Source organism: Eretmochelys imbricata, chromosome 2 (genome assembly GCF_965152235.1).
Source record: "Eretmochelys imbricata isolate rEreImb1 chromosome 2, rEreImb1.hap1, whole genome shotgun sequence".
NCBI lineage: Eukaryota > Metazoa > Chordata > Testudines > Cheloniidae > Eretmochelys > Eretmochelys imbricata.
This window is the reverse complement of record NC_135573.1, coordinates 264,721,990-264,735,489: the sequence shown is the minus strand read 5'-3', so window position 1 is coordinate 264,735,489 and position 13,500 is coordinate 264,721,990. Positions and strand designations below refer to the sequence as shown.

General features: G+C 50.1%; 1 protein-coding gene across 1 annotated transcript in view; it reads right to left on the bottom strand.

Annotated features, from left to right (window-relative positions):
• Positions 1 to 13,500, bottom strand: part of NBEAL2 (neurobeachin like 2) — a 111,984-nt gene that overhangs the window by 86,730 nt on the left and 11,754 nt on the right. The window contains 1 exon segment of the mRNA XM_077808481.1: positions 4,039 to 4,203. Within this exon segment, the coding sequence (XP_077664607.1) occupies positions 4,039 to 4,203 (165 nt within the window).

Genomic DNA, 13,500 nt, shown 5'->3' with positions numbered 1-13,500 from the left:
CTAGGCACTGTACAAATACACAGCAAGGACGAATGCCTACCCCAAGAACATGCCATCTAAACAAACAAGGCAGAGCGTGGGAGGGAGGAAGGAAGAGCCATTAACCCCATTGTACAGATGGGGAACTAAGGCCCAGAGCAATTAAGTGACTTCCAGGTCACATGGTGAGTCCGTGGCAGAGCCTAGTCCAGTGCTGTAAACACAGAGCTTCCTTCCTCTCATCGTCCACCCACGCGGACAGCACAGACTAGCCAGGCATCTTTACACCCTGGGCACTGGAGTGGGGACAGACGTGCCGTGCTGTAGCCCGCCTCCCAGTGCCTTGTCCCCTTTGCTCTCCTGCATGCTGGATGTGCTCCCCTGGCACCTCCAGGGCTCCCGCTGAGCGCTGCAGACAGCCCCAGCTGGCAGCCAGGGGGACAAGCTGCGTTGCTCCGCAGTCAGGAAAGAGGCATTGAAGTGGCTGCTCCTTACCCTGCTAGCACCACTTCCCCTTTCGATGGCAAACGGAACCCCCCTAGCACCTCCCCACCTCACAAGCCAGCGTGCGGACCCCTCCCTTGCTCTTGTTGTGTCGGGGGGTGGGGGGGGAGGAGGAGAAACCGACAATACAAGCAGCTGCATCCCCCTAGCAAAGGCTCCCACAGCGAGGTGGGGACAGACTCGGGGTTACCGTGCAGCGCTGGGAGACAGGACTCCTGGGTCTACCCCCAGCTCTGCCAGACAAGTGCTGGAGGAGCCTAATCAAGTGACTTTGTGTGCCTCAGTTGCTCCATGGGTAGAATGGGTAAACACTGTACCTGCCTCTGTGACACTAAATACTTCAGTGCTGCATTATCTGCCGAGCTGGGGCAGGGACCGTACCTACTGCAGCTTGTTCTGCGCGACGGGTCGAAAGGACGGGCCAGGCACTTTGTGACCTAGTGGCTAGAACACTGGACTGGGTTCTGTTCCTGGCGCTGCCAACGACACAGTGTGTGACTATGGCCAAGTCACTCCCTCTGTGCCTCAGTTTCCCTGTGTAAATAATGGGGAATACTAGCACTGCCCTATCTCCTGGGGGCGTTGAGAGTCCGTTCATGATTGCAAGCAGCTTCAATCCTATGGCCATGAGGACCAGAGAAGGACCTGGGTAGGAAGAACCACACAGACTGTCAGTGCTCAGTAAGTGCTGGGGGCGGGAGGCAGGCAGCAAGGGAGGTTCAGGAATTGGAGACTTTCCCGGAACGGAGCAGGACGTGGCATGACATCAGGGGGCCCCTTGAAGGAGGGACTCCAGTTCTGGTCTTGGGTCACACCGGGATCAACCCGGTCACCCCCAGCACAGCGGAGGTCAGAATAAGACCCGGGGTTTCTTAGCGCCGAAGTTGCTCTCCGCAAGGTGGAGGATTTGAACCATGAGCGAGTTCCAGCTTCTTTCCAGTGTGAACGTACCCCTGATGCTGGACTGAAGCAGGATGGGCTGCTCTCCCGGGCGAGGCAGGGCAACGTGACAGCACCTCGCAGCTGTCGCTGAGAAATAACATGTCAACGGAAAAAAAACCAAACAAACCCCAAGTTGGCTCAGCAGAGACTTGGGCTGGCTCAGAATCAAGGGCTCTGAAGGGTAGATCCAGGGAAAGCCCCTCCACTCCCCCAGCCATGTCAAGGGTGCAGCAACATTCGATACTGTCCTGGCAGATTTCAGCACCTCAGCGAAGTGAAAGATGGGGGTGGGGATGGCTGGTGTTGGGGGAACCATGCAGTCTGGAGGTTAAGCCCCTGGACAGCACCGTATCCTCTGCATTCTCCCTTCATTCCTCTCTAGCCACCTTCCTTCCTCCTCTCATCCATCCCTGGCTCCCTTGCCCTCACAGGTCCTCTGCCATCCCCCCTTTCCAGCCCTCGGGCCAACCCGAAACGTGAGCAGTGACCAGGCTCCTGAAATTCCAGGAGATAAGGCTGCTAAGAGCTAAGCTGCGCCCCCTTATCACCCAGTGCTAAGAAAGACATTTGGTAACCGGCCACGAGACACTCCGGCGCAGGGACCCACCTCCTGCTTAGTTGCCCTGAGCGGAACTGAGACAGACCCCAGTGCTTTCACCTGCCCCACATTGCATCGGGCCGTCCCTCCTCCCTATTTCAAAAGGCCAGGGTGGCTAGATAGCAGGAAGATAAGCTAAAAGCTTCACACATCCTGGTGTTGCCAAGGCTGGTAATGGCTGAAGGAACACAATAGTCTCACCACAAAATTAGCAACAGAATAAAAACCACCAGCTCGTGCTCTGAAAGGAGAAGGGGAAGCCAGGGCTGAGGGCTACCGACCACAGCCAGGAGCTAGCCGGGGGCCCTGGGTTCATTTTGATATGAAACTAGGCTTGAGGTAGATGACACAAGAACCCTCCCAACTGTACCCCAAATCCAACACGCTGAGGAAAACTCAGACCTGCACTTCAAGGCTCTCTCGCTTCCAAACCCTGCAAAGCCAGGGCACGTCTGCCTGAATGCATGAATCCCAAGGCCACAGAGCAATGGAAACCATAGGTGGGCTTGTGGTGGGAGCTCTGGCTTGGGTGGAGGACGCAGAGGAGAGGAGCAGGACTTGGGAGGGTACCTTCTCACATCAGCCTCTGGTTAAAGTCCTACTCATTATGGGATGATCAGCAGAGGGATGCCTTGAGTGGTGTTTTACAGCACACAGCCATTAGACAGGGCACTAGGTGGAAATCTGCGCGCTAGGCGTGAGGGACACCAGGTGCCCCGTAAGAGAAGGAGGTGATCCCCAAAACTTGTCTGCAGGCAACCACAGCGGAGATGCGGCCTGCAGACAAGGCAGGGCAGGGGAGGGGCAGCAGGGATGGGAGAGTCTTTTTTCCCAGAGCTTAAAATGCAATGTTGAAAGGGATGGTGGATTGGTTTCCATGGAAACAGAACCAGAGATAGAAACTGTACAACCTGCTGTCTTGGATACAGGCCCCCCCGCCCCGCGCATCGCTGGGGAAGAGGGCTCTGCCTTGTCAGGTCCCGCAAAACCTGGCAGGGGGTGCTGGGTTTGTGTGTGTGTCACACATGGCTAGAAAAATAAATAACACACAGAAGACATGTGGGGAGATAATGTTTGTGTATTTACATATGTATGAGTAGGGTCAACAAGGTAATCAACTTGTTGTATTCTGATAATTCAGAGGTCAAAAGAAGATCCGAGCATTTAAATGAATTGTAAGCACGGGATATCTCGATATTCATTTCTCTTTGAAATGCATAGCAAATAATCTGTGAATGGTGGAGGAACAAGCAAACAGTCTTATGTTAATTCCTATAGGTAAGTACCAGTGATGGACCTCCTTCAAAGTCATCCTAATTACCTTTTGTTCCCCGAGGAACTCCCAACTCATCAAAGAGGACATGAAATTGTAAAAATAGATTCTCGGGTCCTGATTCTGTCATCTCAGGTCTGCTTAAGATTCTTCAGGGGAAGTTTGAGTTGCAAGATTGGGGTCCCAGTTATGCTGGTACGCCCTGAATGTGATATTTGGACATTGGACTATAAACTATTAACTACTTCTGAAAGAACTCTTTGCAACCACTCAGCTCACCATCTCGGCTATGAATCTGCACCTAAATGAACTGATCTCGTGTCTGGATGTATATTGATCTTTTAACCATACTCTCTCTCTTTTGTTTTTTAATAAATTTTAGTGTAGTTAATAAGAATTGGCTGTAGTGTGTATTTGGGTAAAATCTGAAAGATTCATTAACTTGGGAGGTGATGTGTCCGATCCTTTGGAATTGGCAGAACCCTTTCTTTTATATGATGAAATAAGATTTACAGAAATTTTCATCATACTTGGAGTGGGTACCTAGATGGAGGCCTGAGGCTGGATCACTTTAAGGGAACTGTGTTGTTTGGACTTCTGAGTAACCAGCAAGGTAATAAAGAAGCTGTTTTATGCTGGCATGGTAAACCTGGAGGGCTTGGGAAGCAGGATCCGGTCCTCTGAGGCCTCCAAGCGGTTCTCACAGACTTCACTAGAACAACAATTTGACTCTCCAGCCTACCTGCAGATGATGATAAAGAACTTGACGTGCAGGAGCGCCTGGCCAAGGCCCGCCTCGGCCGCCTCCTCGCGGGCCATCTGGGCCACACAGTGCGCCAGCTGTTGGCTCAGCACGTGCAGGACGTCACGTGGGAGCAGCGGGATCTCAGAGACTGAATCTTCTGGCCTGGGGGTAGGGGGAAGAGGGAACAAAACAATTAGTCTAAGAGCTGGCACCCCCAGTCTCTGCATTCTGGGAAGGGGGAGATGCAGCCACCGCATTGTTTTTATCCTGAGTCTCACAATATTTGGTGTTTTTCTTCAAGCCCCAACTCCTGGAGTCATGGGATTGCAGGAGAATCTCAGCTTTAATTAAAAAAAGTAAAGTAAAGGGTCTAGCCCTTGTTGTGGCAGAGAAGAGGCTTGAAAGTGTGACCCCTACCAGGTCTCAATAATAAAGAGAACTGGTGGGAAAGAAGTCATGAGTGCTGGATTCTAAGTCTCGTGATTTTGGGTGGCTCCGACTCATAATGCTTGAGGTTGGCAACACTCCTGGGTTCTATTCCCAGTCCTGCCCCGCTATGGCCCCTCTCAGAGTCACTTCTGCTCTGTCTTCTTCATTCTCCGCCCCTACACACCGCCATCCATGAACAGGGAGGGAGTCATCCTGACCCGCCGCTGTGCCAACACAGAGATCTACAGGTAAGGAGTGCTACAGGAAGGCTGGACATAGTCATTAACTGTCTGCAAAATGTGTGAAGGGTGGTTATACAGAGAGGGTGGTGATCAACTGTTCCCCATGTCCACTGAAGGTAGGAAAAGATGCAAATTGGCTTAATCTGCAGCAGAGAGAGATTTAGGTTAGATATTAGGGAAAGCCCCTAACTAGAAGAATAGGTAAGGACTGGAATAAGCTTCAAAGGGAGGTTGTGCAACCCCTAGCTCTTTGGAGGTTTTTTAAGGAGAGGTTAGAAAAACATGGCAAAAGGATGGTGCAGGTTTACTCATGCAGGGGGCTGGACTAGAGGACCTCTTGAGGTCCCTTCCAGGCCTACATTTCAGTGATTACTGAACCATTGGGATCTTTCTCTAGCCCCTTCTAACATTTCCTAGCTTTGAAAGGGAGGGAAACAGAAGTCTTGCCTTGTAGGCTAGGCACAAGCTGGGGGAGAGGGATTGGGACAAACATTTCTGTTAGGCCTTGTTTACATGTGCAAGGTAATTCAGATTAAGGCAGGGTGTGCATTAGAGGGCAGTAGCTATTCCTGAATAACTCCATGTGAGGCCACATTTATTCCAGAATAAGATTGCACTGGTCCCACATGGAGTCTCCAGGGTCCCACTGGGACAAACATGGCAAGCAGGATAGAAGCAACCAATTCTTTAGAGTGACTGCTGTCCAGAAACAAACTCATCTTAAAACGCAAAACCTGCCCTGGGCCATTATTTGCAAATGAGACACAAAGTAGGTCACTGACTTTAGGGCAGAGCAGGTGGCAGCTAAAAGAAATTTCTACTTTTGTTTGTCGTACAAGGGTAAGATAACAGCTCTGTCATGGTCACCACCAATTTCCTGACACCCCCAGCTAGGGCCTAACAGGTGAGGATGAAGCACTTAGCACAACCGGTTGTTTCTATTTGAACATAAGAACAGCCAGACTGGGTCAGATCAAAGGTCCATCTAGCCCAGTATCCTGTCTGCCGACAGTGGCCAATGCCAGGTGCCCCAGAGGGAATGAACAGAACAGGTCATCATCAAGGGATCCATCCCCTGTCGCCCATTCCCAGGTTCTGGCAAACAGAGGTTAGGGACACCATCCCTGCCCATTCTGGCTAATAGCCATCAATGGACCTATCCTCCAGGAACTTTAGTTCTTTTTTTAACCCTGTTATAGTCTTGGCTTTCACACTCTGGCAACGAGTTCCATACGCTGACTGCATTGTATGAAGAAATACTTCCTTTTGTTTGTTTTAAACCTGCTGCCGATTAATTTCATTGGGTGACCCCTAGTTCGTGTGTTATGAGAAGGAGTAAATAACACTTCCTTATTTACTTTCTCCACACCAGTCATGATTTTATAGACCTCTATCATATCCCCTTTTAGTCGGCTCTTTTCCAAGCTGAAAAGTCCCAGTCTTATTAATCTCTTCTAATACGGAAACTGTTCCATACCCCTAATCATTTTTGTTGCCCTTTTCTGAACCTTTCCCAATTCCAGTATTTGAAACCTATCAAGATTTTTTCCTCATATACGCATCCCTGTCCCCCGTGGCACAGCCTCTCCCACAACTGCACCGGATCGCTGACCCAGAATCAGTGGGTTCAGAGCTGTGGTAACTGGATAGTTCTATGAATGTCAGCAGTGCTCAACAATGGCCCATCTGACTTCGGGGGCAGCTGCAGGACTGACTTTTACTGGAGCTATTGAAAGTTGAAATCTGGTTACCGGACACTCATCACAACAACTAAACTAAATACCCTGGGCTTTGGTGGTAAAGAGGGACCCTCCAGATGTCCCATGAAAGAAGCCGGATCTGGTGAGCTTTGGGCACAGTGCTGGGGAAAGGGAGATAAAGGACAACTCCGAGGCTCCGGTTACTGCCAGGCCATAGACCAGGGGAGAGATGTGCACCACACTAACTACGCTGCATGGCATTTAGCTTACACAGGCCACTGCACTGGAGAGCAAGAGTCTCTCCCGACACGGGCAGGTGCCTTCAGCTGCTGTCTTTCCCCTCACCGGACAGGTATCAGATTCTCAGCCAAGTCCAGGCCGATGAACCAGCCACCATGTGGAGCCTGGAACCACAGGGCTTGGTGCCAGGCTTTACCAAACAAGGAGGAGATGTCAGACTTGCTCCTCCAAGCCTACAGGGGAAAGGGGGGTGGCCCAGTGAGACAGACGGCTGAGGACATTTGGAAGCAGGGAGGCGTTGTCGAGGGCAGCAAGCAAGGTCACCTTGTGAGTGACCTATCGGTACAGGGGCCTGGGTGCCTCAGGAGACTGCCCCTGGTCTGGGTGAAAGCCCCACAGTACAGGGAGCCCTAGAACAGGGAGGGGGGTGCAGGGAGTCCCTCCTCACTTCTCCCATGGCACCCATTCAGGCACCTTGGTTTGGCTGGCTAGGCAAAGGTCTGGACAGTGTGAAGGTCCTAGGGGTGGCTCCGTGGGGTGTCACGGGTGGCATCAGCAGGACAGGGGCGGTAAGCATGCTAGCAAGTCACTTAGCCTACAAGCAGCATTCCCAGTTCTGGCCTCTGCAGGCCTAGGCCCAAGCCCAAGCCACAGCCCGGTGAAGTCAGTGGAAGCCTTTCCATTACCTTCATCGGACTTCCCATCCAGCTACCCCTCGCTGCAATGGTGCTATGCATGCCTTTTGCCCCATCTCCCCCACAGCAGCCATGGCTCAGAGCCATGCCAGAGCCCTTCACTAACGTACGGCATAACCACGGCCAGGTCTCCCTGTCTCCTCCACCTCCCCATGCAGCATAGCTCTAACCAAGGGAGTCGCAATTTAACATTCTGGCCAAGACCTAGGGGCAGGATGGGATGAGGCTTTCTTCCGGCAACTAACAAAAGTTACTAGATCGCAAGCCCTGGTTCTCATGGGAGACTTCAATCACCCCGATACCTGATGGGAGAGCAATACAGCAGTGCACAGACAATCCAGGAAGTTTTTGGAAAGTGTATGGGACAATTTCCTGGTGCAAGTGCTGGAGGAACCAACTAAGGGCAGAGCTCTTCTTGACCTGCTGCTCACAAACCGGGAAGAATAAGTAGGGGAAGCAAAAGTGGATGGGAACCTGGGAGGCAGTAACCATGAGATGGTCGAGTTCAGGATCCTGACACAAGGAAGAAAGGAGAGCAGCAGAATACAGATCCTGGACTTCAGAAAAGCAGACTTTGACTCCCTCAGGGAACTGATGGGCAGGATCCCCTGGGAGAATAACATGAGGGGGAAAGGAGTCCAGGAGAGCTGGCTGTATTTTAAAGAATCCTTATTGAGGTTACAGGGACAAACCATCCCAAAGTGTAGAAAGAATAGTAAATATGGCAGGCGACCAGCTTGGCTTAACAGTGAAATCCTTGCTGATCTTACACACAAAAGAACCTTACAAGAAGTGGAAGATTGGACAAATGACCAGGGAAGAGTATAAAAATATTGCTCGGGTATGCAGGAGTGAAATCAGGAAGGCCAAATCACACTTGGAGTTGCAGCTAGCAAGAGATGTTAAGAGTAACAAGAAGGGTTTCTTCCGGTACGTTAGCAACAAGAAGAAAGTCAAGGAAAGTGTGGGCCCCTTACTGAATGAGGGAGACAACCTAGTGACAGAGGATGTGGAAAAAGCTAATGTACTCAATGCTTTTTTTGCCTGTCTTCACAAACAAGGTCAGCTCCCAGACTACTGCACTGGGCAGCACAGCATGGGGAGGGAGGTGACCAGCCCTCTGTGGAGAAAGAAGTGGTTTGAGACTATTTAGAAAAGCTGGACGAGCACAAGTCCATGAGGCCGGATGCGCTGCCTCCGAGAGTGCTAAAGGAGTTGGCGGATGTGATTGCAGAGCCATTGGCCATTATCTTTGAAAACTCATGGTGATCAGGGGAGGTCCCGGACGACTGGAAAAAGGCTAATGTAGTGCCCATCTTTTAAAAAAGGAAAGAAGGAGGATCCTGGGAACTACAGGCCAGTCAGCATCACCTCAGTCCCTGGAAAAATCATGGAGCAGGTCCTCAAGGAATCAATTCTGAAGCATATAGAGGAGAGGAAAGTGATCAGGAACAGTCAGCAAGGGCAAGTCATGTCTGCCTAATCTAATTGCCTTTTATGATGAGATAACTGGTTCTGTGGATGAAGGGAAAGCAGTGGACATGTTGTTCCTGGACTTTAGCAAAGCTTTTGATACGGTCTCCCAAAATATTCTTGCCAGCAAGTTAAAGAAGTATGGGCTGGATGAATGGACTATAAGTGGATAGAAAGCTAGCTAGATCATCGGGCCCAACGGGTAAGTGATCAATGGCTCCATGTCTAGTTGGCAGCCGGTATCAAGCGGAGTGCCCCAAGGGTCGGTCCTGGGGCCGGTTTTGTTCAATAGCTTCATTAATGATCTGGAGGATGGTGTGGATTGCACCCTCAGCAAGGTTGCAGATGACACTAAACTGGGAGGAGAGGTAGATACGCTGGAGGGTAGGGATAGGATACAGAGGGCCCTAGACAAATTAGAGGATTGGGCCAAAAGAAATCTGATGGGGTTCAACAAGCACAAGTGCAGAGTCCCGCACTTAGGACGGAAGAATCCCATGCACCGCTACAGACTAGGGACCGAATGGCTCGGCAGCAGTTCTGCAGAAAAGGACCTAGGGGTTACTGGAGAAGTTGGATATGAGTCAACAGTGTGCCCTTGTTGACAAGAAGGCCAATGGTATTTTGGGATGTATAAGTAGGGGCATTGCCAGCAGATCGAGGGACGTGATCATTCCCCTCTATTCGACATTGGTGAGGCCTCATCTGGAGTACTGTGTCCAGTTTTGGGCCCCACACTACAAGAAGGATGTGGAAAAATTGGAAAGTGTCCAGTGGAGGGCAACAAAAATGATTGGGGGACTGGAACAGATGACTTATGAGGAGAGGCTGAGGGAACTTGGATTGTTTAGTCTGCGGAAGAGAAGAATGAGGGGGGATTTGATAGCTGTTTTCAACTACCTGAAAGGGGGTTCCAAAGAGGATGGCTCTAGACTGTTCTCAGTGGTAGCAGATGACAGAACAAGGAGTAATGGTCTCAAGTTGCAGTGGGGGAGATTTAGGTTGGATATTAGGAAAAACTTTTTCAGTAGGAGGGTGGTGAAGCACTGGAATGGGTTACCTAGGGAGGTGGTGGGCATGGAAAGGTGGAGAGGACTGGAAGACCTGGCTGCATAGCCATGGTTATGCTCCACATTACTGTAATTCCAGACAATATTGTGACAGACGTAGGGGAGAGTAGTGAAAAAACCCATCCTTGGATGATCAGAGTTTAGACAGATTAGTATCTGCAAGTCATGAGCAGGAATGAATCATAGAATCACAGGACTGGAAGGGACCTTGAGACGTCATGTAGTCCAGTCCCCTGCACTCATGGCAGGAGTGAGTATTATCTAGACCATCCCTGACAGGTGTTTGTCTAACCTGCTTTTAAAAATCTCCAATGATGGAGATTCCACAACCTCCCTGGGCAATTTATTCCAGCACTTAACCACCTGGCAATAAGGAAGTTTTTCCTAATGAAGGGTATATTAGGAAGTTTAGCCATTTTTATTCACTTGTACTGTAAGGGTTGTTCTTCGAGATGCAATGCAGACCAGGGAGGTGTGCATGTGCCCGGCATGCCAACACTGGAGAACTCTGCCTAGCAGTACCCGTAGGCCCTCCCTTGGACATAAAAGGTCAAGGGCACAGACTCCGATGCACAGGGGACAGAGGGTGGGTTGGGGAATATACGTCTGCATCACATATTGAAGAACAGTTCAATACATGCAAAGTAACTGTTTTTTCTTCTTTTTCGAGTAGGTGCAGATGTGTATTCCATGTAGGTGACTCACAAGCAGTACTAGCGGGAGGTGGGGCTCAGAGTCCATTTAAACAGGGATTGCCTTCCCAAAGTTTGCAGCTGAGCTGGATGTAACGGCACAGTGGTTTGTAAATGTACATACAGAGGACTAGGCGGCAGCCCCTGCAAATGTTCAATATAGGAATGTCACTTAGATACATCATCGATGTGGCCGGGGACTTCATGAGATGAGCTTGCGCCCTTTGAGAGGACACAGTTGGAGATACATTATATGCGGTCACGGTACAGGAAGTTATCCACTTGGAGATCGTCTGCTTGCCCCTTCATTCCATCCACATATGAAACAGACAGCGTGAAGATCAGAAAGGTTTAGTCCTATCCAGGTAAAAAAGCCAAACCTTGCCTGACATCCGAAGTATGAAGATCCTGCTCATCTGGGGTTGAATGTGGCTTAGAGAAAAAACACGGGGAGATATACATCTTGGTTTAAGTGAAACTGAGAAACCACTTTAGATTAAAAAAAAAAAAAAACCTCAGGATGCAGCTGCGGGGTTACTGTGTCTTTGGAAAATTGCGTGCAAGGATGCTCCACCCTCAAAGCCTGCAACTCACTCTCCCGCCGGCAGATGTTATGGCCACAAGAGGAAAAAAAAAAAAAGAGTTTTCTGACACGGAACCGAGAGAGAAGACATTGTCAGAGGCACCAGCCAAGGGCCCATAAGAGCTGCTAAGACCATACTAAGATCCCGCAAAGGAACTGGCTCTTTAACCAGCAGGCAGAGAGGAGTGATTCCTTTCAAGAGCCTCTCTGCCATGGAGTTCGAAAACACCAACTTCCCATGGATAGGTGGATGAAATACTGAAATCACCCGAGTGGACTCGCAACGAACTAGGTGCGAGACCAGAAGACTGAAGGTGTAACAGGTACTCCAAAACATCCTAGCTACAAGCCAACTTCTGTTTAACTCCCTAGGCTAACAACCACATGGAGACTGCTTCCACTTGGCCAAGTAGGCCACTCTGATGGAAGGCTTTCTACTATTAGGCAAGAACTGGGCTTGTTTAGTCTGCAGAAGAGAAGAGTGAGGGGGGAATTTGGTAGCAGCCTTCAACTACCTGAAGGGGGGTTCCAAAGAGGATGGAGCTCGGCTGTTCTCAGTGGTGGCAGATGACAGAACAAGGAGCAATGGTCTCAAGTTGCAGTGGGGGAGGTCTAGGTTGGATATTAGGAAACACTATTTCACTAGAAGGGTGGTGAACCACTGGAATGGGTTTCCTAGGGAGGTGGTGGAATCTCCTTCCTTAGAGGTTTTTAAGGCCCAGCTTGACAGAGCCTTGGCTGGGATGATTTAGTTGGTGTTGGTCCTGCTTTGAGCAGGGGGTTGGACTAGATGACCTCCTGAGGTCTCGTCCAACCCTGGATTTGCCAGATTGCCTCAAACATCATTCCTCCTCTAACCAGGCAGTATCCACACCATGAGATGCAGGGAGCTGAACGCTGGATGCAAAACTTGACCATGACACTGAGTCAGGAGTTCGGGGTGAAGAAGAGGTATGGGAGGCTGAACTAATAAATGTGAGGAGGTCAGAGAACCAACATTATCTCGGACACGCTGGAGCAATGAAAGTGAGCTTCGCACTGTCCAATTTCAGCTTGAGAATGACCAGCGGGATGATCAGCACTGGAGGCAAAGCATACAGGAATTCCAGTTCCCAGCTCAGGTGAAAAGCATCGGTCAGAGAGCCTGAACTGAGACCCCCTCCAGAGCAGTACAGCCTGCATTTCTTGTTGGGTTTCGTGGCAAACAGGTCGATTGTCAGAATGCCCCAAACTTCAAAGATGGCCCACAGGACCCTGGGCTTCAGAGACCACTTGTGATTCAGGGAGAAATTTCTGCTGAGGCCATCCACTGGGTGATTCTGGATCCCAGGTAAGTGAGCGGTCACAGGGGTAACGTTTTCCCCAATGCAAGACTGCCAGAGCCTGATCACCTCCCAACACAGCACGTTGGAGTGTGCTCCTTCCTGTTGGTTCACCTAAAACATCACAGTGGCATTGTCAGTGAGCATGGAACTGTTGAGTCCCTGGTGTCATCTCGAAGGGCCTGACAGCCACTGTAGCTGGCACAAAGCTCTAGGACACTGAGATGCAGAGAAGCTTCCTTCCACAGGCCTTGAACTTTCAGCAACCCCAGATGCACTCCCTAACCTATGAAGGATGACTGGTGACTACAATCCTAGGCAGAGGGGACCAGCAAAGGGAACGCCCTGACACACGTTGCCCGGAAACATTAACCTGGTACTGAAGTTAGCCTTACTGGCCTGTAACTGCCAGGATCACCTCCTCCTCCAGTCACCTGGTACCAAGGCTGATTTAAATGATAGGTTACCTACCAGTCAGTAGTTCTGCAATTTCATATTGGAGTTCCTTCAGAACTCGTATTTTAATTTGCTGTTTAATTCATGAATTTGTCCCAAAACCTCTTCTACTGACGCCTCAGTCTGGGACAGTTTCTCAAATCTGTCACTGGAGATGAATGGCTCAGATGTGAGATGTTTCAGAGTAACAGCCGTGTTAGTATGTATTCGCAAAAAGAAAAGGAGTACTTGTGGCACCTTAGAGATAACCTATTTCCCCTTGTTTTTTCCTACCCCCCCCCCCAGACGTTCTGGTTAAACCCTGGATTTGTGCTGGAAATGGCCCACCTTGATTATCATACACATTGTAAGGAGAGTGGTCACTTTAGGTAAGCTATTACCAGCAGGAGAGTGGGTTTGTGTGTGGGGGGGGTGGGGGGGTGTGAGAGAAAACCTGGATTTGTGCTGGAAATGGCCCACCTTGATTATCATACACATTGTAAGGAGCGTGATCACTTTAGATAAGCTATTACCAGCAGGAGAGTGGGGTGGGAGGAGGTATTGTTTCATGGTCTCTG